The sequence below is a fragment of the Neopsephotus bourkii genome, unplaced genomic scaffold, assembly GCF_033783945.1.
Source record: "Neopsephotus bourkii isolate Nb327-2 ecotype Australia unplaced genomic scaffold, CSIRO-AGI_Nbou_v1 NB_234, whole genome shotgun sequence".
Classification (NCBI taxonomy): Eukaryota; Metazoa; Chordata; class Aves; order Psittaciformes; family Psittacidae; genus Neopsephotus; species Neopsephotus bourkii.
The window spans coordinates 6,268,223-6,293,136 of record NW_026900744.1 but is presented as its reverse complement, the minus strand read 5'-3'; the positions used below and the strand labels follow the sequence as shown (position 1 = coordinate 6,293,136).

Sequence of the window (24,914 nt, the reverse complement as noted above, 5' to 3'; positions counted from 1 at the left end):
CTGGGACCCCTGGTACCTAAGGGCAAGGGTCTGATGGTGGGGGGGTGGCTGAAGCAAAACTGCTGCCTCTTCCCCAGAGACTTGTTCAAAATGTCACATGGAGGGAGAGGGAAAGGTGTGGGCTGTTTGAATTAGCGATGAGTCAGGCTGGCAAAGCCAGATGGGGAGAGTGCGTGCCTGCGTGTTTGTGTGCGTATAAGTAATCTCTGGCTTTGTGTTTTTATTATGATTATTATTTTTATTTCCAGGGGAACGATGAATTTCTCCAACCATCCTGTCCCACCGGAAAGGCTGGCTCTGCTGTCCTGTCCTCCATAAGCATCCTGGGAGCCGGACTGACGGTCCGCGGCTGTTTTGAGGTTCAGCTCTGAGATCAGAGCACAAACCAGTTCTTCCTCGCCTTTCATCATCGCTGCACCAGGGCGGGAGCGAGGTCCGGCTCTGCTGCCGCTACCTTACATGGAGGTGAGCGCAGGGGAAGGTGCCTTGGCTCCTTCTCCAGGCAGAGCTGCTCCGTGTTCACTTCCCAAGGCCTGGGGCAGGGCACTCCTTCGGGCACACGATGGAGCATGGCGGTCGCATGGACTGGCATGGCTGGGAACCTCACCCGGGGGAGGAGGAGCAGCTGTAGTGGAAAAGGCAATTATGGTTAATTTGTTGTTAATAAAAAACACCCTCTTCCAATTGCCTGGGCCAAGGCGTGCTCCCCGCTGGGGGAGAGAGCCCAGTCCTGTCCTCAGCAAAACCTGCCCTGCAAAGTGACGAGGACAGCAAGAAAACACCATCAGCAACATGGAGGAAGGGAAGGCTGGGGTGGAATCCCTGCCTGTGGTACATTTGCCCATGGTCAGCTGAAAGCCCTTTGCCGGTCTGTATCTCCCTTTCTCCCCTTGGTCACCTCCTTGTTTGACCGTGGGAGCCACGGTGGTAGGTGATGCAGAGGTCTCTAACCCCCCTTGCAAAGCCCATGGTTTTGGGGTGCAGCCGAACCGGCACAGTGAGGCATGGAGAAACACCTCCCAGCAGTGAGGTGAGTCACGGCCGCAGCATGGCCTGGCACTATGCAGTCACCTGCCAGCAGGAGCGGGGCCCCTGGGGGTTTCGTAGCTGGAGGAGGGTGAAGGAGTAGCCTGGGTGGGTTTCTATGCTCTGGGTATGGCACAGCTTGTGAGGATCCCCCATGCTACAGCCAACAGGTCCGACAGTGGTGGTGCAGGGTTGCAGATGTGGGGAGAAAAGGGGTTTAGGTCTGGGAGGGTTCCTTGCCCAGGGCTTTACCCTGGGGTTACTGTGGCCCATAGGGACAACATGGTGCTGAAGGTGGGATGCGGCCTGGGTGCTCCAGGGTGGGAGGGATGCTTTGGGGGTGCTTGGAGGGCTGGACACAGACCTTTCCTCACCACAACACAAGGTGAGATCTTGGCTCTCTACGGCCAAGGTATCCCTGCTGAAGGATGCTCCCAGGGCTGGCGTCCCCATTCCCAATGGGGCAGTGGTAAGTGTCTGATCCCTGCCATGAAGGGAAGGTCCAGCAGCCTGCCTCCGCTGCTTGGGGTGGGCCAGGCGCCGCGATAACGGGGCTGTGGCTGTCACCGCACCTTTAGGAAACATTTGGCTTCAGGCACCTGAACCCACGGGGAAGTGATAACTCCCGGGCTTGCTTGCCCTGCCTGGACCCACACCTGCTGCTATTGTGCCTTAGTCACACACCGAGCGTTTTTCCACTGCTGGGCCCCAGATAACCTCCTCCCACCCCACTGGCCACAGTGTTTGCACTTGTCCTCCTCCGCTGGTGCCAGGCTGGGAGACACTCACGCCTTGAGCCCTGGGCTGGAGGCACGCACACCTCTGGCCTGGGGCCACCTTTGGCTATGTCTGGCAGCTGTGACATGGGCAAAGGGCAGGAGGTGCATCCTTCCCTGGGGTGGAAGGGGCCAGCGCTGCTGTCCTGCCATGGCTGAATGCGGAGTGACATCCCTTCCTGAGATGCTGAGCAGCAGTGGGATCACCCAGCTTTGGCACCCTATGCTTGCAGGATGGAAGGAGGTGGGTGAGGGGTTGCAGGACAACAATGCTGGCTGTTGCTGTCCTCTTACCTGGGATGCAAAGGACTGGGCTTCCCAGCATTGCTGGCTTTCCCTGACCTGCTGCATTCCCTGGGTTCTCCCTGTGTTCTCTCAAGGCAGGACCCCAGTGCTTAGGGAAGTACAGGCCCTGGCATGTGTCCCCGACCAGAGTCTCCAGCTGTGCCCCTTCACTCCTTGAAGGCTGTGCAAACAGCCACTTCTGCCCAGAAACAACATCTCTGTGTCCCTTTGAAGGCAGTGTTAATTGCTCCACTGCTGATCAGGTTAGCAGAAGCACCCAGCTCATGTGTTTCACTTGCAGGTCCACACAGCTCCTGGCAGGACACAGCCCTGAAGTGACACCCATGCTCACAGAGCTGTGGGGTAGGTGGGCTGTGGATAACACTACCCAGCTGCCCACCATCTCCACCTTTCATGGGGTTAAAAAGCTGCTATCCTGTGGAAAGGAGCTCAGACGTGCTGTGGACTTCATTTGCTGAACATGAGTGAGCTGATCACCCTGCAGAGCATGGGCTGAGTCTTGCTGGGACTGGGGTTGAAGCTGGGCTTCAGCAGGTCAGGCCTAGAAGTGGGAGATACAATCAAACCCCAAAGGACACTGAATGACCACTCATCTCTGGGGTTTATTCTGGGACTCATTGTGTTTCCTGTGCTGTTTATAGACATGAATGGACTGCGAACGACCTGCCAGCGAGGGGCAAATGGGAGGTCCTTGTTCCCTGGTCTTACAAAGCTCTCCCTGCAGCAGCAGTGCTGGGTGTTCCAGGTAGGGCTGAGACTGCAAAGGTGAAGGGAGGCAGCCTCGGAAGGCCCTATCCTGCTTCTCTCTGCAGACCCACCTTGTAGGGGATCACTCTGTAGGGACTCCAACTCCAAGCCAACAATCTAAAGAGAGGGAAGAAAGATGTTGGGAACAATTAAGAATGGCCACGTACTGATGGGGGTAGGGCCTGGGTGGACATGGCAGAGCTGAGAGCAAATGGACAGGACAGGAGAAACCCCGGGTAAGCTTTGCCCTAGTGGGAGGAAGGATCACGATTCTTAAATCCACCCCTGGCAGCGTGGGACAGAAAAGGAGTTAGATGACTCCCAATGACACTCTAGTGTTCCTGTTGGGGCACAATGGCACTGGCTTGGCCCTGGTACAGATGTGATGGATGTGACAGTCCCTGTGGGAAGGGATCACCAGTGGGGTGGGAATGGCAACAACTCCAGCACAGCCTGGCTGGCTTTGGGGGGCTGTGTGCTGGAATCATCCCAGCACAGTGCAGTTCATCTCATCCGTGGGCTACTGCACAGGAGAGGTTCCCCCAGGGCCACCCCTCTCCTGGGCTACCCGAGGGGGCTGGCAGTAGATCTCTGTGCCCCAGGCTGAAATCTTCTGCTTTGGACAAACCTCTGCAGGCAATCTTGTGCCTGCTGCAGTGCAATGGGATTTCTTCAAGTCCCTCCTGGCCTCACTCTGCTGTTCCTTCCCCATTCCCCCCTCTCTTCCTCCCATAGGGAAGAGGAAACATGATAGTCCTATTGAATCGTATTAATAAAACTTTTGCTCCTAGCTGTCACAGCCTCAGGTAAGTGCTGCAGCTCTGGAGCCCTTCGGCATGGTTTTCTTGCCCCTGCCCTGCCCCACAGCCCCCGTGTGCCTGCCCAAAGCAGAGCCCAGTCACCCGTCACCACGGCACCGGGGAAGCAGGCACCGCTGGCTTGTCCCCTACGGCAGCTGGGGACAGCTCCCCGGAGGCCCCGCACGTCCCGCAGGCCTCAGCTCCCACCTAAGGGTCGGGCTAAGGTGGGGAGCGGCCCTGGCCCCGGCCCCAGCTCCGACACCTGTCAGGGCCGGGCCGCCACGGCTGTGCTGCCACCTCCTGGCGCGGGAGCGAGTCCCGCCTGCGCCGACCTTCCCGCCCCGAGCACGGAACGACGTAGATCGGCCCCGAGCCGGTCCCGGGGCTGCCGCCGGGCAGCGGGAGAGGCGGCTTCGGGCCCGGGGCGGCCGCGATCTGCCGGGAGCGGGGCGCGAACCCGCAACCCTTGCCCCCTCGCACCCTGTTTCTCCAGCTCTACGGTGGGGCGCCGAAAGGGCTCCGGGCACTTCCGGTACCGCTTGGCGGGAGCGGAAGCGGCGCTGTCCGGGCCGCTGTGCCGGTCGCACCGTCCCGGTGGCTGCGGATCCGGCGCCGGTGGGTGAGCGCGGGAGCGGGTTTGCTCGTGGTTGTGGCGGCCCTGCGGCCCAGCCTCGTCCCGTACGTCCGTCTGTGGGCTTCCCGGGACCTCGCCGCTGCTCTCCGGGCTGCGGGCGCGGCGCGTCTGGTCCCCGGGACCGGCCGGGTAGAAGGCCCCGTTGTTGGGCCTGGCGGGGGATGGGGAGGCGGTTGAGGGGGGAGTGTGTGTATGTGGATATACGTGTGTGTGTGTATGTACATATATGCGTGCGTATACGTGTATATGTGTGTGTATGTGTATATATGTGTATATATGTGTGTGTGTATGTATATATATGTGTATATATCAGGATTCCTAGGAAAGTGATGGAATCACTATCCTTGAAAACGTTCAAAAACCGTGTAGATGAGGCCCTTAGTGACATAGGTTAGTGGTGGACTTGGCAGTGCTGGGATAACGGTTAGACTTGATGGTTTTAAACGTCTTTTCCAACTTATACGATCGTAGAATCATAGAATAGTTTGGGTTGGAAGGGACCTTTTATAAAGATTATCTAGTTTACAACACCCTGCCATGGGCAGGGATGCTTTCCACTAGACTGGGTTGCTCCAAGCCCTGTCCAGCCTGGCCTTGAACGCTGCCAGGGATGGGGCATCCACAGCTTCTCTGGGCAACATGTTATATATATGTATGTATATGCATATATATACTTCTGTGTATGCTGTGTGTTATATGTATGCACATAAGCATGTTTGTGCGTGTACGGGACAGTCCTCATGAGAGGCGCATGTTAACCTTGGTACCCTGGTTTACCCTCCCCAGAGCCGGAGGGAACGGACAGGACGGCAGCAGAGAAGGCCAGTGAGCAGCAGGAGAGATGGCGACGGGCGCAGACGTGCGGGACATCCTGGAGCTGGGTGGTGTGGAGTCGGAGAACACAGGCACCATCAACAAGAAGGATATCATCAACTCGGATAAGGTGAACTGCGAGGCCCTAAGGGACTGCTGCTTGTTTTCTTGGCACTGACTGACTGCATGGGGTGTCTGGGGCAGATACTGGGGAAAAAGTTGGAAGAAAGCATGTTCCTACCATAGCCTATTTAATTGAGGCTTCCTAGAAATATCTGGAAATGCCTGGAGTGCCCAATTCCTGGTGTTCTTAGTTAAACTGCACTGTGGCATTTGAGGCAGTATTTAAGGTGGAGCTGTCAGTGGTGTCCTGGTGAGCTGGGCCTGGCCTGAGGACATTTTCAGCTGTCTTGAAAATCCCTGTTTTGTGGAGTGAGAAGTGTGTTTACTATTTAGCCCACAAGAAGATGGAATAATATAACAGAGTCCTGTTTTAGAAGGAAGAAAACTTGTCTGACTTGATTGAATGGTAAATGTCTTCAAACTATGGGAACAGTTCTTCTGCAGGGAAGGTGTGTGGCTGGGGTTTGGAAGAACTGGGACCTGTTACCTGTGGGAATGGGTGCAAGTTAGTAAGCTCTGTTAAGGATATATGACTTCATATGCTGTGTTCTGTGTGGCAATATGCCACGTTATGTTGTTGCCTTCTGTATTTTAAATTTGGGCAAAGTCCTGGCTTGCAAAGTCTCAACTAATGAGTAGTTATGAGATATGGAGGGGCTTGGAAACAAGTTGGGGGAGATGAAATCCCCAGGAACTCTGGTACAGAGGTGGTGTGATTTGTATTTGTGTGTGAAAAAATCCAAACCAAAACTAAACATGTGCAGCCACTCCATCCCTGAAAGTACTTCTTGACTGTCTTTGTCTCTGCTGAAATGTTTGTCTCTGAAGAGAAGCACAATGATTTCATGAGTTCCTTCCTGGGGCTAGGACACAGTATAATTGCTGTAATGGAAAACTGATGAGTTTCAGTAATTTAGAGGCTGAAATGTTAAAATCGCCAGTTACCAGCTGAGTTGGTGAATAGTGCATCCAGTGTGTGGCTGCATTCAACCTTTGATGTGCCACTGAGCTTTCAGAGTTGTAAGTTCTTTGATTTAGATGTGGTTTTCTGTTAGCTAGCAGATTGCTGGAGGAGTACTGATGGCTGTCTATCTCTCTTTTGGAGCAGAGAGTAAGAGGGACTTATCCCCAGATTTACTGTAATGGAAAGAGAGAGGAAGGAGTGGTGCAGTGAGAGGTTCCTGGAGGAGTGCAGGAGGCTGCTTGCAGCTGTGGGTGAAACATTTGGAATTTTAGCACAGAAAGTAAATCAAACCAAAGGTATAAGCTATTATTGCGTGGAGAGAGCAAAATTGCTAGTAACAGTGCAGCACTTGCTCAGGAAATAGATCTGTACTCAATTAGAAAAGAAACAGATTGATGTCTTTAAATCACAAGAGAACCATGAAGTACTTCCTAGTCCATTAGTGACTGAGAATGTTAAAATAAAAATTACTGGGCATAAAAACATTTAAATCAGCAGGACCAAGTCATTTGTTCTCAACTCCTAAAAGAGCTGTCTGAGCTGATCTCTGGCCTGCTGATATTAACTTCTAATAAATCTGGGAACTTTGGGCGAATTCCAGAAGCCTGTGTTCAAACAGGGTGTGTGGTGACCCATGTGTAACTGCCTCTGTTGGCCTTACATCGCTCCTGGGCAGTGATGGACATGCAGGGAGAAAGGTGTTTGATTAGGAGTGAAAAGGTGCCAATACAGTAAATGTCTGTCATGATGTTTTATGGAAAGGGTTGTAGTCCAAGTTGATAGGTTATTATTTTTTATTGGGATTTTGAATTTGCCTGATAAAGGTGAATGTATGAATTTAATACAATCTATGATAGAGTGTTGGTTTTACAAAGTATTCTGATTTAAAAGTTGGTAGTGATGTGATAAACAGGTACTTTAAAGTAGTGATGTAGCTAGTAGTTACAAAGATGGTACAGTTAGACCAAATGCTCTGGACTACTCAGTAAGTTCATCCATGTGTATCAAGGGTATGTTGTTAACGTGACTGCTACTGTATCTACCTGAATCTAAACCCAATTACTGTGTAAACTTGTATATGTGATATCAGGTGGATTATGTCTTAGAAACCATTAGTTCTGACAAGGTTTTAGGGGCCAGATTGAGTTTTCTCCACTGAGTTTCTTCATACTAGAAATTATATAAAAATGAATATAGTTCTTTGCTGTGTAAATGGGAGTGAAGAGGTGAGGATGAGGGTTTACTTTTGTAGGTGATACTGATAATTTTGATATGGGGCTACAGCAAGGGTTTGGTCTCAACTGGTAAAACTGAAGTTGCTGCAGAACAAAGTGATCAAAAAACTAAAAGAAGGTGGGAAGACATTTCTTATTCTCTTCTGTAAAAGGTAGAAAATCATTTAGTTAAATGCATTTCTTCCTAGTAGCTGTGTTTTGGCTTTAGTCTGAGAATAATGTTGATAATACACAAATGTTTTAGTTACTATTTAATGCTTACCCTAAGTTAAGGACTTTTCAGTTTCTTGTGCTCCCCACTGAGGAGGTGCACAAGGAGCTGGGAGGGAGCAGAGACAGGACACCTGACCCAAACTAGCCAGAGGGGTATTCCATACTCTAGAACATCATGCTCAGTACAGGAACTGGGGGCAGTTGGCCAGGAGGGGCTGTTCACTGCTTGTGAGTGGGCTGGACATCAGTCAGCAGGTGGTGAGAAATCATATTGTGCATCACTGTTTGGTTTTGGCTTTATTTTTTTTTACTCTCTCTCTCTTTCTCATATTTCCCTTTTCATTATTGTCACTAGTATTCTATTATACTTTGATTATTAAACTGTTCTTACTTCTACCCACGGGTTTTACTTTTTTTCTTGATTTTTCTCCCCATCCCACTGTGTGTGTGGGAGTGAGTAAGCGGCTGCGTGGTACTTATTTTCCAGCTGGGGTTAAACCGTGACGATGCATTAATACCTTCATGTAAGGATAGTGCTTACCTAGTAAAAAAAACCTCAGTGTACCAGCCCCTGAAAACTACAGCCAGGTGTTCAACTTGGAATTTAAGCATGTGTTGTCAGTAATAAGTGAGTGAGTAGTGGTGAGTGCTGTCACTGAAAATGGGCACGTTTTCACTGTCAGTGTCTTCCACCAGAAAGAAATTTAAGGTGTCTAAAACCACATAAAAATGAAAACCATCGCAGGGTACCAGGTTATGTAGTTTAATGTTCCTTCAGGGATTGCTGCTTCTGAATCTAAAATTCAATTCTTTTGTTTCAGAAAAAATCCAAGAAATCTTCAGAAACATTGACGTTTAAGAGGCCGGAAGGAATGCACAGAGAAGTTTATGCTCTCCTCTACTCTGACAAAAAGTAAGAGCTTACGGTCATCTGGGTAGGTTGTGGTGTAGCCTGGGCTTTTGGAAGCAGGGCAGCATCCAGTTGAAACCATAAGCAGTCTTGCTTCACACATTGATTCACCTTTGTGCTTGGCCCATGCTTGTCTTAGTCATGAACAGTGCTTATCTTCTCTCTTCTTAAGTCTGAGGGGTTTGCTCTGTCTAGGAGATGACTTGGGTGAAGGCACAATAGTTTAGAGCAGACAAGGCAGTATTCTTACCCTTCTATGTCTAATTCTCTTTTATTTGCAACTGAGAATAGCACCTACTTTTATTTCTGCAGAAAGAGTTCCACTGCAGCCTGTATTTAGCTTGTGTGATTGAACCCTTGACTTAGAGGTCTCTTGCATAGTTTGATGGCTCTGTCCAAATCCATCCAGGCAGTGTATTCTGTCCTCTGATGCTGGAAGTATTGCAGTCTGGGAGGTGCAGAACCTGAATAAAGCTTAAACTCAGGTTTTCCCACCCTAAACATTTTGGTGGCAGATCCCACTGAGTCTGAAATCTCTTTGGGTTTGTCATGGGCTGCTGCTTGCTTTTGCCACCCAGTGATTTTCTCCACCACAGGGATGCACCTCCACTGCTGCCAAGTGATACAACTCAGGGTTATCGAACAGTCAAAGCAAAACTGGGATCCAAGAAAGTCCGGCCTTGGAAGTGGATGCCTTTCACCAACCCAGCAAGAAAAGATGGAGCAATGTTCTACCACTGGAGGAGAGCAGCAGAGGAAGGAAAGGACTACCCTTTTGCCAGATTCAATAAAGTAAGTGCAGGCACTTTCGAGCAAAAGCATATAAATAGCAGCTGGAAAATACCCTTTTGTCAGCTTTTTGAGCATCCAGACAGGAAGTTGGTCCTGTCAACAAGTGGAAGCTGAGTTACCTTTGGCAATTGCATTTTAAATTGCAGAATGGTCTTACAGCCACGTGACCACAGACTATGATGTCTCCAAATCATTCAAGCTGTGTGGGATCAGTATGTGGTCAGAGCTTGCTAGAGTCTCCTGTGTTTCAGGTGCTCCTTACCAAATCTTGTTATTGATTTGGTAAGGAGGCACTCTGCCATCTCATTCGGTTCCTAACTGACGTCCTTCCCCTGATTACAGGCTCCGGGTGGTAAAAGATACTCTATTCTGAGACAGACATTAAAGTCATAAGTCTTGTTATTTTGCCCAGTGTGAAAAAAATCGCTAGAGCTTTGTGGCAGAAAAGCTGGCTTGCAGCCTCTTGGCCAGATTCCAGCACAGATACTGAATTATGTTGTGTTCCCTCTGAAATTGCTCCTGTGGTATCAGTGTGGTGCAGTACCTTGTTCTTTGCGTCTTACATTAAATTGTCACAATGTGTTGTTGTAATCTCCTGCTGTCTTTTGTCCCAGATGTATCTGCTTTGAGTGGCTGGGGCTTTCATGTGTATGCACAAAGAAAACTATATCAAGATTTGTATTTCAAAGTCAGGGCCTCCAAAGTTAGGAAGGAGTAGAGTTAGGGTGCCTTCCTAACATAATTTAATTCCCTTCATGATGCAGATCTGAAGGGGGGAAAAAAAAGTGTGTGCTAACATGATTTCCACAAAAGCTCTGCTTGCATATGCAACGTTTAAAGTTTGTAACCCACAGAGCATCAGTTCTGTCAAAGCCTGGCTTCCTGCAGAGTTAAGTGGTTGATTAACCTTGTGTGTTAGAAGGCTTAAGCTCTGACCAATGCTTTTCCTCTTGCTGGGATGTTGGTAAGAGCCTTGTGTCATATCTCTTCTCTAGGGTGTCTGTGGTAGAAGTCTGAAGCATGACTCAGTCAAGGCACCTGCCTGGCTTTCTGAGGGAAACTTTGGGGGTGTAATTGTCTCTAAGACTCTACTGCTGTAACTGCTTTTGGCTGAGTTCAACTGAGTTTATCAGAGGGAGCCACACATGGGTTGTAATTACATGATTCTTGTTTCCTTAACTTTATCATGTACTGTGAATTGACAGACAGAATAGCCTTCAGCAAGGCTGCAACCTTTAGATTAGTGGTACAGACCTCTGCCATCTGCACATGCCCGATCGCATAATATTAGGAGCAAGTTGTTACCCGTGTGGATCTGTGGTTAAGAGGGTAGAAGGCACTGATGAGAAGTTTTGCAGATATTTGCTATGTCAGAAGAATTTTATTTACTTTTCTAAACTCTTCTGTGGGTTCCTTCTCACATACTTGATACTTCTGCCCAAATTTCCTACTCCCCTTGGCATAAGCCGTTTTCCCGTGTAGTCTGTCCTACTGGTCCCTCAGGCTCAGTTCCTTTGCCTTCTCTCTGTGCTTCCAGTCTCCAAACAAAATCCCTCCTGTTCATTGTGAGATCCAAAATGTAAACTTAGGTTTCACAGTGTACACTAAGCCTTGATCCAGGGTGTGAAATAGGAATATAAAAGCAGCTTCATTGGTGCCAGAGCAAAGGCCTGTCTCAGCTGATAGTCTGTTTCTAGCTACCATTAGTAAAGACTTAAAGAAAGAGGATGAGAATGGGGAAAATACAGAGCATTTTTTCCTAGCTTCTGGTGGTCATTAGTTTAAGGATTTCTTACCTTGGAATTTGTGTTCAATAATTCTTGCTAGGTTCTGGGCAGAAAGCTGCTCTGTGAATACCCCCTGGTAACGAATTCTTCAGGTTAACTTTGCATGGTGTGCAGAGGTATTGCTTCTGTTCATTTTAAACTGCTGCCGTGAGGTTTCATTTGGTGCCTTTGAGATCTTATGTTACATGACATAATAAATTGTCCTTGCTGTGCACTGTTTTCTCTGTAATGTGACATACATCTGCCCTTCTGTGCCCTGTCTCACCCTGTTCTCAAATACCCTTTCTTTTGAAACGGGTGGACTAGGAGTGAGTGTTTCACTTAGGGCAGCATAGCGGGTTTGTACATTGGCTGTGTTTCTCTTTGTTTCCCTGATCATTTTTACTATTCAGTTTGTCTTTTCAGCACTGCAAGGCATTGTGCTAATGCTTTCTCAGAACTGTCTCATGGCTCCAGGATTTTTCCTGAGCAGTTTCAGCTAATTTAATGCCCATCATTGTTTGAGTTTATAGTGTGAAATGTAGGACTGAGAAGGGTTTTCTGAGCCATTGAATCTTCCTCTTGGCTCTTTCAGGTCCGGCACCATCAATTCCCTTTCATAAACCGATCAAGTTACTTTTGAAAAGCACTTGGATTTTCTTGCCCCTGTGCTTCCTTGGGAACCTGTTCCAGACTGTCTCTGCTCCGTTTCTTATTTCTAGGTTAAATTTTCCATGTTAAATTGGCATTTCCTTGCAAACCAATTTCTTTGTCCTTGTTCCAGTTGTTCTTTTCTTCCTGTGGGTATTCCTTTCATTCCCTCTAGCATACTTGAAGCCTGCAGTCAGATTCCCTTTCAGGCTTCTTTTGCCAGGCTCCTTTCTCTTCCAGTCTGCTGTTGGAAGACAAGCTCCCCACCCCATTACTCATCCTGGTTGCCCTGAAATGGATACTTTTTCCCATTTCAGTTCATCTTTTCCAAAAAGGGGTCGGTAGAGTTGTGGTTGGCATTCCTACCAAGGTCTTGTGCAAGTGAAACCTTGCCAGCTTCTGCTGGAAATCCCTTTCTGGGGGTCATACTTGCATTTTCATGGCTACATTGCATTTGAACTTGCAGTCGTCTCATGTTTGGCTCAAACTTTCCATCCGATGATTTCCTACGTTCTCAGTTCTCATGACTGGGGCTGAGGAAGTGTTTTAGAAGTGTCTGTCTGCTCTTGTCCCATTCTCTCCTCTGATGAGTCACCTGCCACCTTCCCTTACATCCACTGCAGAAGGCCCTGATAGCTCTTTTCATGTGTGTATGCTACTCTAGAAAATAATTCTGTTTTTCATGATGTACATAGGACGTCCTTATGGTGTCTAGTGGGGGCTTTTCTCCTGGTGGAAGTGGTACTGGAAGCTTGAGGTGCAGTGCCTCCCCAAGAGATATGCTTCACATCTAAGCTTCTGTGTCTAAGTGATGGAAGAAAGGCAGGAGACCTAAAGAGGTTGTTATTGGAGGCTCAGAAATTCTCCAAGCTGTATGGAGTTCATGAGGAAGACTTTTCTGGTGTAGGACTCAGGGGGCATAGTGTTGTTGACATGTATGCTGCTCACATGCTCACAGTGTTTTCTGGTGGAAGTAGGACCTCCTCAAGCTGAGCAGAGTTCCTCTGCAGGAGTGGTAGGAGGGTGAAAGGGAGGAAAGCACAGGCTTGGTGGTACTTTTGCTTTACCATGTGCTAGGACTTCCCCATATACAGTATTTTTATTGTGGCTTTAGTACTTGTGACTCCTGTGTTCTGGATAGGGTCCTTGCAAAGCAATTCCAGGATTGGGACAGTGGTATTGGTTTGGCCCTTTAGACACTTGGGACATTCGTGAGAGCTGAACTGTCTTTTGGCCCTGTGGCTCTACTGGAGAAAGGGTGGATGAGGAAAGGAGAGACAAAGTTGTTTGCCAAGTTTATGGCCCTCGGTTGTACAGTACCCAGCCTTTCAGATCTTCATGGCGCTGTCTGCACCAAACATGAAAGAAATGGGTTGTGTATCAAAGCAGAAGGTGTTCCAAAGGCTAGGAACTACTGCTCCTTGCCTTTCCTGTTCTTCCTGTATAAGTAAGCATGTCCCAGACCAAGTAGAGTTGGCTGTCAAAGCAGTTTATGTTAAGGTGTTGGTGCTGCTATATGGGAGGAATGCAGAGAGGCCGGCTGAACCTTTGGTTCACTGTCATGTTAGCCTGATAAGTTTGAAACCTATAGTCAGGATGTGGGTTGCTGACCTCTGCCTGTGTCAGCCACCTGAAATAGGTTTCAGCCTCCCAGGCAGTAGTTCCAGATAGGCTTCCCAGAACATTGTTTGTGGCCCTGAGATCACACATTGCTCCTTATCAAGTCCTCTGCCTGCTTGTCATGTTTCCTACCAGGACCCATTGCTCGAGTCCTGGCAGCCCTCTCCTGTCAATGCCGTCCTCTTGTTCTTGGCTCAAGTATCTCGGCCCTTACCAACTGGCAGTGAGAAGAGCTGCAAGAGAGCTGCCATGTTTTTCTTTTCTCTGCATAGGCAGTGCAGGTACCTGTCTACTCGGAGCAGGAATACCAGATGTATCTCCATGATGATGCGTGGACCAAAGCTGAGACAGATCACCTCTTTGACCTGGCTCGGCGTTTCGATCTGCGCTTCGTGGTGATTCATGACCGCTACGATCACCAGCAGTTCAAGGTGAGTCCCAGGGGCCAAGGTGCTGCTAGCAACCTGCTGCGATGGCACGTGCAGGGCTTGCTGCACTGCAAAGACCAAATTACCCTTTATATCAACTTAATTAGGGAGAAATAATGAATTATTGGCAGCAGGGAATATTGAATTTCCAGCACAGGGCATTGCTGCTTGCTTTGTTTGTAATTAAATCCACTGTGACTTGTGCTCATCCCCTGTTGTATTTTATTAGAAAGTTAGAAGGTTTGCCCTGCCAGGAGAATAACTCATTGTTCCTCGAAGGTGAGGCAGCTCCGGAGATTGTTTAGCTGAGCAGGATAGGTGTCCTAGATTACAGGCTAGGTCCTGGGAGAGGCTAGGTCCTGGGAGAAGGATCTGCTAGTGGTCCCAAGGGATTGTGATATTTCTTTGCTGCTGCTCCTGGCCTGGTGCATGTTTCTGTCATCTCTCCTGTGAAGCAGGGACCATCAGTGGTCTGAAGTTGCAGCACTGGTTTCGTGGTCATAAATCTCCTGCAGTTGCTGGTTCCATGTCTCCTGGTGACAGGAGGGGATGATGTGACTCCTACGGAACAGCTCCAAATGCTGGAACTTTTTGGTGCCCTCTGAAATGCTCATGTGGGGAGCTGTAAAAAAGTCAAATAACAAGAGTTTGCCCAGCTGAGCAACCCAAACATCTTGGGTGCTTGGAGTGAGGGAACACAGCTTAGATTCCATGTATCAATGGGCAAAGAGATGTGGCAGCTGTTACCTTGTTGGTTATGGCTTGAATGGCCATTGTCTGGAGCAGTTCAGAGGCCTGAGAAACTCCCCCTTCCATGTGGTTGTTCCACTGGGACAGGCCAGGCTCCCTCCTGGTCTTCCTTCTAGGCACTATCTTTACCTGATGTCCTTCAGCCAGGGGTCCTCAGCTGGCTACTGCACAAGGTTTTGCTTGGTTCTTTCATAATATTGTCCTCCTGTGATGTCTTCCACAGAAAAGATCAGTGGAGGACCTGAAGGAACGATACTATCACATCTGTGCCAAGCTGACTAATATCCGTGCGGCCCCAGGCACAGACCTGAAAATCCCAGTCTTTGATGCTGGCCATGAGAGGCGAAGGAAAGAACAACTGGAAAGGCTGTACAATAGGACACCAGAGCAGGTAACTTGGGAAGGAGAGCATCACTGCTCAAGAAAATTTATGTTAAGTTGAATCAGTAGGTAGATGAAATAGTGTGGGAAAGGGAAAGAATGGACAAGAAAGGAGCAACTTTGTTGTTGGGTTTGCATAATTTTATGGGATGCAAAAAGACAATAACTGAGAAATCTGACTATACAGGGGAGAGGGTTAGGTGGGGATGAGGGTTATGGTCTCTGGTAACTGCCACCACCACCTCTGCAGCACTGTATTAGTTTTCTGAATAGAGTAAGCTTGCAGATCAATGTCCTTACGAATCCCTGAGTCCCATGAGAGGAGGATTACTTCCATTGAGAGTAAAAATCTTACCAGAAAGCATCAGAGATTGTGAATCTATGTGTTTAGTTCTCCTGTTTGTTGAAGCCATGTAATGGTCCCATTAGAGGTTAAGGAACTGTGTGCTCCTCAAAGACTGGGGGAGAGCATCTCTTTCTGTTAGCAGGTCTGTCTTAATGAGAACTTCGTATGTGTGACAACTCTGCTTGTCCTTCCCATGTTGACGGGTGTGCTGATATTAGGCATACCTGCTCTGGGTTCTACGTGCTAGGTCTGGGAAGGGGAGCCAGCTTTTTACAACACTCCATTTGCAACTGCAGTGTATTTGAGAGTTTTTACCCTTTTATCTGTGCTCTTGGTCTCTTTGTCTGGAGATGAGATTAATCATTTATGGATGCTGCTGAAGTGTACATCCTGGATGTTGTGATACAGTACCTGCCAGTTTGTAGCATGACATTACCATGGATGCAGGGGAAGGCTATGGAGCATGATGTGCTCTGCAAATCCAAGACATTAGGCAGGGGAATTTGGTAATTCCTAAGCTGGCCCAGGGCCGAGCTGTTATCGGTAGATGGCCCCCTTACCTTGCTGGGCCTCCTCTGCTGCTCTGATTGCCTTTACGTGCTCTGGTCTGCAGGTGGCAGAAGAAGAATACCTCATCCAGGAGCTCCGCAAAATCGAAACCCGGAAGAAAGAGAGGGAGAAGAGAACTCAAGACCTCCAGAAGCTCATCACAGCTGCTGACACCACTACTGAGCAGAGGCGCGCCGAGCGCAAGGCTCCCAAGAAGAAGCTGCCACAGAAGAAGGAGACAGAAAAGCCTGTAAACATTTCTCCTTTTTTATTTTTCTTTTTATTTTTTTTTCTTCTTTTTTTTTCCTCTTTTCCCCTTTTCCCTGCTTATGTTTTGGCTGGGCAACGTTTTCCTTCAGCAGCCCTATTGGGATCGAGCCCTCTGCTCTTTTAGGGGGAGTAGCTGCTGGCTGCCTTCTGGCAGATGCTTTTCTTGTTATGTCTTTTGAAGGCAGATTGGTCTAAGGCAGCCATTGTCAGAGTCCTCTGGTGTGTACTTTGTCTCTCTCCCATTTGAAAAATGCTGGTTTAAATCCTGTTTCCCCTTCCCTCTCTGAAAAATGGGATGAAATATTGCCAGCCATTCATGCGTCATGGCAGGGAGAAATACCTGTCTCCCTGCTTCTCCCAAGTGTATTCTGGTACTGCTATGCAGGGTTGTCCCATCAACCCATTGTCTTTCACCTGCATTCTTTTTCTAGTCCATGTTTCCCTTTCCTTTCCCACTTCTGGGTCTCAGCAGTGTTTCCCAAGCTCAGTACATGCCTCTCTCCTGATCCTCAGCTTTGATCAGAGCAGGCCTGCTTTGGGACTCTTGTATTCTGGTAGTCGTTGCTTCTTATTTCTCCTTGAGCTGAGCTAAAGTCTAAGGAGCCCAGAATATAGGTTTTAATTCACAGTTGATGTTACCTCAGTTTCCTTTTCTGGAAAGAGGACAGTATGGACTGAACAAATTCAGCCCTTCAGTAGAAACAGGCTGTTAAAAAATCTCTGTATTTCCAATGGTTCCATGGGAATTCCTGTCCCTCCATATTGTAAACAGAGAGCACTTGTGTCATTGTCCTCCAAAAGGGTCTGTGCATAGCAGGGAGGGAAGCAGAGAATACTAGACAGTTATTGTTTGATGAAGGGTGCCTAATGGACACCACTTCCCCAAAGCATTGTTTTGGTTGCCCCCTGCCCCTAAGTGTAATTAATGTAATGACACTGGGCACCTTGTGCATTGAATTCCCTTAAGGGTCGATATGGTAAAGCTCAACCATGGCTGGTGTTCTGGCCCTTCTGAAGAAAGCAGCTTGTTGGTGGTAGTAATGAAGAAAGGGTGGTAATGGAGATTGGGGCTGGAAAGATGCTGAGGATGCCAAGGTGAGGGAGTCCAGCCCTAAATGCTGGTCGGTGCCTGTCTGCAGGCATATAGTGGATAGGAGCGCCATGGTGGGCAGAGAAGCAGTTTCTGTTGTTGCACTAGCATCATTTCAACCATGACAGAGTCCATTAGGAGTCAATTACCAACTATAGCTGGGAAATGTTAGGAAAAAATTGCATTTTAACTAAGAATTTGAATCGGGAGCTGCATCAGCATCATTTCAACAAAGGAAAATCATTTACCAAAGAGTCAATTGAGGTTGAAGCGTTTACAGCATGTACAGGCACGCAAGGCAAAAGAACCCATTTAATTGCTTATGTGCTGAGTGCAGTCAGAGACGTCTTGGCTAAGCCAACAATGCTGATTTACCCTCACTGCTTGTGTCAGGGTCTTCAGCAACAGGCTGGGGGGCAGAGTTCAGGGAGTCTGAAAGCCAGCCTTCATCCAAAGGAAGCAGAGAGGATTGTTTTTTGATTGCAGCCGCCTTTGTGTCTAATAATCCAAGCAGGGAGGCTCCAATCCTACCAAAGATCAAAGCAATCTGTGCAAATTCATGAACCCCAGTGGTAGTTACAGAATACTTTTTCCACCTTGGTCGTGTCTAGGAGGCTCTTCCTGAAGCTTCTGTTTATTGGACTGACCACAGATAACTGAAGAACATCCTTAATGCCTGGCCAAGCAAAGGAGTTTGCAAAGTGCCACCTCAAGACCAAGACACAGAGATAGCTGATAGAGATGTGAGAGTCATTGGCAGGGAACTTGAGGAACTGAGTCACTGTCCTTCAGCATCTCTTGTGATCTTGGGGCAACCCTGGTTATCTCAGTGCTGTCTGAAATGAACGAAGAGCCTCTCTGCAGAGAAATGTGGGAGCAGCAAGGCAAGCACTGTCTCCAAAGAAATAGGGAGATTTGAGGTGACTCTTCCTTTTGGAAAAGTGTGATTGAACATATGTTTTGGAGAGACTGTGGCTATTCTTAGATTGAATCATGAGCATTGCTGACCCATACAGGGGACCCCACACCATTCAGTGGACAGGCCCCAGCAGACAGACTGCTCTAAACACTTAGAAGTTTGTTCACCTTGTGCTTTGCTCAGCAGCACTGATTTTTAAGGAATTTGGTTTATTTTTTTCTCCATTTTGTTGAAATGCAACTGAATGCTCTACTGTCTAGCAGCAGCAGCATTAGAAGTTTACTGCCTTGTACTGCTATGCATAAATGTTTAGTGGAGAAGAAAGAAAACTGTCTAATGAGTGGACAAATGGCAAAAGGTGTATGAACTGCAGGCCTCCCTGGAGAGATGCAGTCCTTACACCCTCATTAGTGGGCTCATGTCTGTACAGATCAGAGGTTTCTCAGCTCGTTCCTTAGACGACTTTCAGTCAAAAGGCAAGATTTGGGGAAGTCCTGAGCTGTTTTGATCAGTGACATGGGCCTGAGTTAGATAAGGATGATACTGTGCAAATATGCATGACTTACTATAAAGAGTAGCATTTATGGTTTATGCTTGTGGGGATGGGTTTGAGGTCTGTGTAGAGCAGTGCCTTTAAACCAACCCAATGAAAATGCTTGAGCTTTCCAAAGACACCTTGGAGTACTTTTTCTCAGTGAATTCCTTGGGATTTTCCCACTGAATCCCATTGCTTGGGATTTTCCTCTTGCCTCAGCTCCGACATGTGGCCATGGCAGGTGCTTCTCTGTCATAGGAAACAATGTTTCCCCTTCTGATAGTCTATATGAAATCATGTGTTTCCTCCATCAACACATCCTGTTTCCATCTCTTTCAGGCTGTTCCTGAGACTGCTGGCATCAAGTTTCCTGACTTCAAATCTGCAGGTGTCACACTACGAAGCCAGAGGGTAGGCTGTTGTCCTGGTCCCTTGGGACCTTGGTTAATGTTTTTCAGTCTGCCTGTCTGTCTCCTCATCTGTTCTCCTTTTATAGCTACAGAAAGTCAAGTTCTTGCCTCTAAAATAAGAAAGGAATTCCATAAATGTGGAGGCTCAGAAACCTGGAATGCAGGCTGTGGGGAAGCCAGCTCATTGCCTTGAAGGGGCACCTGAGCTTGCTGGTGTTTGTTACTGGTGTTCCTGCTCTGTGATTAGATATGTGACAGACCCAAATGGAGCTGTCTAGTCCAAACAGAGCTCATAGCTAAATGTAATAAGCCTCCTAGAGCACGTGTCGTAATAGGCGAGAGGTGCTTTTAAGAACTGGATGTTCAGGTTGTGTCTGGAAAAAAAGAAGACACATGAACACAATTTTTGCCTTCCTGTTTCCATTATCTTCAGAAAATATTTTGGGAAAAAGCCCCTTTGTTCATTCTGCTGCACAGATATCCCTGAGAAATAACTTTCTTGTTGTTCCATCAGTAAGATAAATGTAGATGCCTGTCTCTTAGCGACAGGGTTTGGGATACTGGGTATGTTAAACCTGCCTGGCTGGCTGAATGTTTTTAGAGGAGTTTTGATAGCCAAATCCTGTTTGCCCAGTACAGGTGTTTATTTTTGCTATTTTTTAATTTCCCTAGCCAAATAAAATAATCCTTAGTTGCTTTATTGTAGCAAAGGTGGAGAAGTAGGTTCCTTGCCCAGCACACTCACTTGGCATAGTAATTTTCTAGGTCGCTTTTAAAGACTGTTTTATGGGGTGTACTTTTGATGTCAGAATAGTTTCAGATCTTGCTGGGAATGCCCTGGGGCTGTTATTAGGTATGTGTTTGGGATCATGCTGCTTCACCATACGGGTGCATGCACACATTAGAAGAGATGTGGCTCAGCAAGGTTCCTCCTGGGGGACCCCCTTAGTGTATGAGCGCCGCCATCTGCAGGCTACCTGTTTGAGAGGGGCTACAGCCTTGAGGAAGTCAGAGGCAAGTGACACGAAAGACTGCGGTGCGTGTGTTGAGATTTATGGAAACATGGCAAATACATTCTCCTGCACTAAGATAAATAGAGTAATTTATAGAGATTGATTTGGGATTTTGAAAACTGACAAGTAATGGTTGATCTTTTCTGGTATTTTTACCCCCTCTGGAAGAGAAGCTGAGCAATAACCTATCAGTGATGGAACCATCTGGCAGAGCCAGCAGCCTTTTTGTTTTCTAAACAGGCAGTTCACATCCCAGCCGTTTGTGAAAACGGGTGTTGCATGCTTCTCCCTGTTCTCTTCAATGCCCACAAAATGCAGTGATAAGCTGAGGCATGGCATCCTGATTCAGCAGCTTTCAGGCTGTGGTATCTAAGCTCCTGGGATAACCTAGAGCAACTTTCTGTGCTCTGCTTGAAATTTATAAGGATATAAATGCTGTTATAGAAGTACCAGTGGTTTGCGAATTGAAAAAGATTGCAAATCACTGATCCAGGTGAAAAAAACAACACTTTGTAGCTTGGAAATGTGAAACCTGCCTCTAGCCCAGCAAATGAATTCATATGTCGTTTTAGCCAGTCACCTGGCTTCCTTATTCAAGTCTTCCCTGTTCTTAAAACAGGAGCTAATAGACTCACTTTCTTCACATGTGGATGACGGGGAGAATTAATCATATGAGGTCAGTATGGGCCTTTTGAATTGGTAAGAGGTGCTGAAGTGCTAAGTGGTACAGCTGGCAATCCACCCTAATCCAAATTATTTTGCTGATGGATTTACGTGTCAAACCCTTTACACATCAGTGGTATGGAATTGATAAGGGCAGGAGCTGACTAGGACTAAGCAAGGAATTGGGGTGCTCTGCTGGAAACCTGTACTCTGGCAACATCCAGCGTAAGATGTTTTGCCCTGAGCACATTGGAAAATGATTTCTAAAGGCTTGTGACATCCTGCAGTAAGTTCTTTTGCCTGAGGACCATAAGGGTTCCTCACCTAAAGGCTATTATTGTCCTCCTTTATTTTGCACTTTACTACTGTGCTTTACACCTTCATAGTTAGGCAAAGTTGGATTTTGCACCGAGATCAGGGACTCAACCTCTGTCATGTGTGAAAAATGTACCATATCATCCCCAGGATAATTGCACTTAACTCTTCAATTAGAGGTTTTTTTTTCCCTTGGAGGATTTACAATTAGGCTTAAAACTTGAGTTCAAATTAATTTCTAGAAATGAGTCCTTGAAGAAAAGGACTGTATTCAACTGCATTCTGTATTCAACTTGATTTGTTCCCAGTAGTTGTTATGGCAATAGCACAGGCTTTTCAAATTCTCCCTGTTGTTAAAGCTTACAAAATCTTATGCACAGTCTGAATTTGAGGATCTTTCCCTCTGCCCTCCAGGATTAATGGCCATTTAGGGCTGTTATTCTTCATAACTGAAGGTTTCTCCCTCAGCAGATGCTGAAGAGTAATCTTCTCCAGTGAGTTCAGTTTGACAAGCTGCCTTCTATCACAATGGTTTCAGTCTCCCATTGTTCTCCATGGGACTGTGGCCATAGCCAAAGAAGGCCACAGCCCCTGTGCCCTTGCTCTGCATGGGATTTCCCCTCTGCCTCCTGAGAGCACAGACTGCAAGCTTCTCTAAGGCAGTAAGAAGCTGGGAATTATGAAAAGCTCTGTCTTAATTCAAGACAGTGCATTGTCTTGGTGCTGCGGAGAGCGGGAGACAGTAGTAGATGTTTAGGAAGGGGGTAAGCCTTTCATGAGTTTCTTCAAAAGGAATTGTAGACCTTTGCCTTTGCTGTTAGTAAAACTTATGAAAATAACAGCAGAAATGTATTATTAATCCTAAGCGTTACTTCTGGAAAACTTCCTGTTATACCAGATCTGCTCAGCTGGGAGGGCAGACAGCCAAAAAGCCAGAGGAAATGAGAGATGGGTAGGGAATTTGTACAGGGAAAGGAGAGGAAGAGACTAAAGGGAAAGCAGAGAGCTATGAGGAAGGAAAGCTTTGCTGAGCATCTGCCTGAAGGAAAGGAAAATGGGAGGTGCTGAACTTGAATCTTTTCCAGGACCCAGACAAACCAACAATAACCACGTTTGTGATCTAGGCATGGTGTTGCTTTTGTAGGGCAGAACTGAGTTTGTTTTGAATTCACCATGGTGTTTCTGTAGCTTGCTATATTCAGCTTTCTTTTTAAGTTTAACCTTTGTCTTTGACTTCATTGTGATGGCTTTGGCATACTTAACATCCGTGTATTTTAAGTTGCTCATCTGCCCTCTGTCTTATGTGGAAATTTTAAGTTATGATTCTGTTAAAGCTGTTGATTGCTGCAGCAGGGCTTTTAAGAAGATGATGGATGGAAAAGGGTGGATGTTTGTCTCCACTCCTGCATGTTGAGGTGTATGTTTGTGTCCTTGCTCTCTTGTCATGGGTTTGGAAACAAAAGAATGGAAGAGAATCGATTGAGTGATGTCTCATCTGGAAACAAAACAAAACTCTAGGGTGAAAAGGATTTTGTAGAGATCCCAGTCTGCAGAATGGACTGAGGGATGCTCCAGTTTAGTCACTCCAAGCTGGCCACCTCCCCTCAAAAAAGGCTTCCAGCCAGCAGCCTGATTCCATCAGCTAATTGGGATCTTGTAGACAATTTGCCAGTCAGACCAATTAAAAAAGTAGAGGAAGGAAAATTACAAGTACAGCTTTAGTACCCATTGATTCAAATATTCACACTCACCAGCTTTTAAATATTTACTAGCCTGCTGAGCATTTTTTAGCACTGATTTATGAGTAAGAATTTACTGTGGTTGTTGGGGGAATGCATGTGTGTGAGTTCTCTTCTGTGTTTTTCTTTCTTGGAATGGGAACTGAGTGCTTACTGCAGCACCAAGGTGAATGATATTTCTAGAGGAAAATGGGGTTGTATGTATGTATTTAGACATGTTTATTCTCCATATTTGATCTGACCCACAGTTAAATGGCCAAGCACGCTGACTGTTTACTCTGCATTGGAGGCTGTTGGCTCTGTTCCTTCCCTGTCATTAATGCAAACCCAGAGCTCATCGGCTCTGACCGTGTGAAACATCTGTCTGTCCTCCTGTGATCAATACTGTCCCTTCAGAGGTTCAGCTTTGGAAGCAGTTCCATAAAATATCAGTTATTTTTATTTGGATTTGATAAACTTAATTACTTGGAGCAATTAATTATTTATTTGTTTTGTATTGATTGCACTCCAAGGCATCCTGGCATCAATCTGATGGAGATCAGCACACCCTTATTAGGTAGGAAAGTTTATGTTTCCAGATCTGAACATCCCATGGATTGGTTGGGTGAGATGCGCCCATTGCTTCTGCTAGCAATTTTTCATTAGCAAAGTTGTATGTTTTGCACTCTGTAAGAGAGTGGAAGAGAGTAATTTCCATGGGGAGCCTGACAGAGGTGTGGAAGGAAAGTAGTAGTCTCATTTCTGTGAATAGAAGTTATGAACAAATGATGCAGGCTGGATTGAATTTATGTTGTGGCATTGCCATCTATTTGTTGTATAACATGCCCTTTAATTATGGCCAAGAGAGTGCCTGTGCATTTCCTAATCAAACTCCTGCCTGTAGAGAGTGAAATAAGATGAAAACATTGGAGTATTTATTTTTAAAGAAAACAGCACAGGAACTAGAGAAGGTGAATCCAGCACTTCTCTTCTGCTATTCTCATTCTTAGCTAAACTGAAAGGCAGTTCATGGTAAACTGCTGAAAGAAAATTCATGCATCAAGTTTTTTTTGTGGAGTTCTTTGGTGTGGGATTGCATTGGGACCAAAGCCTTTATCAGGCTCTTGGGTATAAAGAGAGCACTCTGGATACAGTAATGAAGTCTTTTAAAGTTGTAATTCTGTAAAGGACACTCTGTGCTGCTGCTTCTTTTGAACCATCAGGTACCAGTGTATGTGCCGAATACAAGGCCACAGGTACCTTTGTCTACCAGTCCTGGACTGATTTGAGAAACTTTTCCTACCTTTATGTGCTCATTGTGGCAGTCTTAGGTGTCATACATCAGGTGATTTCATTGTATGTAACTTGGGCAGAGCACCCAATATGCTACTCTTTCATTAGCATAACCAATATAATGATTAGAATGTAATTAGTCACCATGTATTTTTGTAATTGTGTAAGTGTAGTTTCAGTTAAATTATTTAAGAGAAAAGCAACATCAATTCAAGACTAGACTGTTGTGCTACAGATTTTTGGAGTTCTGTCCGATCTAGAAGTTTTAAGTAATGTTCTTGTACTATGTGAAGCTGTCCTTGAAGTTCCCCCTCATGTAGCCTACCTTAGGGCCTTCCCTGCAATCACAGCACACTCTTTTCTGCTCTTGACCTGTTTGTCAAATGCAGCTCAGAGGCTGCAGCCCTTTCCATTTCCTGCAGCTACCTCTACAGGTCTCAGCTTGGTTTCTGTGTCTGTAGCAAGAGGCAGGGGTAGGACTGTATGGGCATCTGCAGATCTCCTAAAGCAAAATACTAGTGTCAACTGGTAATGTGCTTTTAACATAAACCACCCTCCAGTAAAAATATCCTGTGTGGTTCTTTGTTCAGCACCATGAATTTTACTATTTTTCCCTACGCAAACATTTCCTGTAGTCCTTTTGCATTTGTTTTACAGGCTTGCACTATATTTAAAGCAAAATGCATTTAAGGGCAAGGAAATGTTGGGGTTGATAAGTGGAAGATAATACTTTGCTTGCCAGAAGATGACTGTGCTCTAAATGGCAGGCAGTCCTGGCAAGGTGTGAATTCTTCTTATCTTCTGGGATGTCTTGTTCCTTGTCAACCTGTGTGTCAAATTGGGATAAAGCTGACTCTT

At 46.6% G+C, this 24,914-nt stretch overlaps 1 protein-coding gene across 6 annotated transcripts in view; it reads left to right on the top strand.

Moving 5' to 3' along the window:
* Nucleotides 1–2,218: 2,218 nt before the first annotated feature.
* DMAP1 (DNA methyltransferase 1 associated protein 1) overlaps nucleotides 2,219–24,914 on the top strand; it is a 33,579-nt gene continuing 10,883 nt past the window's right edge. The window contains exons 1-8 of one of the 6 annotated variants that reach the window (XM_061345029.1): nucleotides 2,219–2,350; nucleotides 5,076–5,232; nucleotides 8,459–8,550; nucleotides 9,144–9,339; nucleotides 13,649–13,807; nucleotides 14,778–14,945; nucleotides 15,895–16,080; nucleotides 18,984–19,055. In XM_061345029.1, coding sequence (XP_061201013.1) covers nucleotides 5,131–5,232; nucleotides 8,459–8,550; nucleotides 9,144–9,339; nucleotides 13,649–13,807; nucleotides 14,778–14,945; nucleotides 15,895–16,080; nucleotides 18,984–19,055 — 975 coding nt within the window. In that variant the 5' untranslated portion in view covers nucleotides 2,219–2,350; nucleotides 5,076–5,130. Of the gene's footprint in view, nucleotides 2,351–3,012; nucleotides 3,092–4,160; nucleotides 4,275–4,333; nucleotides 4,419–5,020; nucleotides 5,233–8,458; nucleotides 8,551–9,143; nucleotides 9,340–13,648; nucleotides 13,808–14,777; nucleotides 14,946–15,894; nucleotides 16,081–18,983; nucleotides 19,056–24,914 lie in introns of those variants that run through there. The other 5 variants (XM_061345026.1, XM_061345024.1, XM_061345023.1 and 2 more) reach the window with 5 other exon arrangements.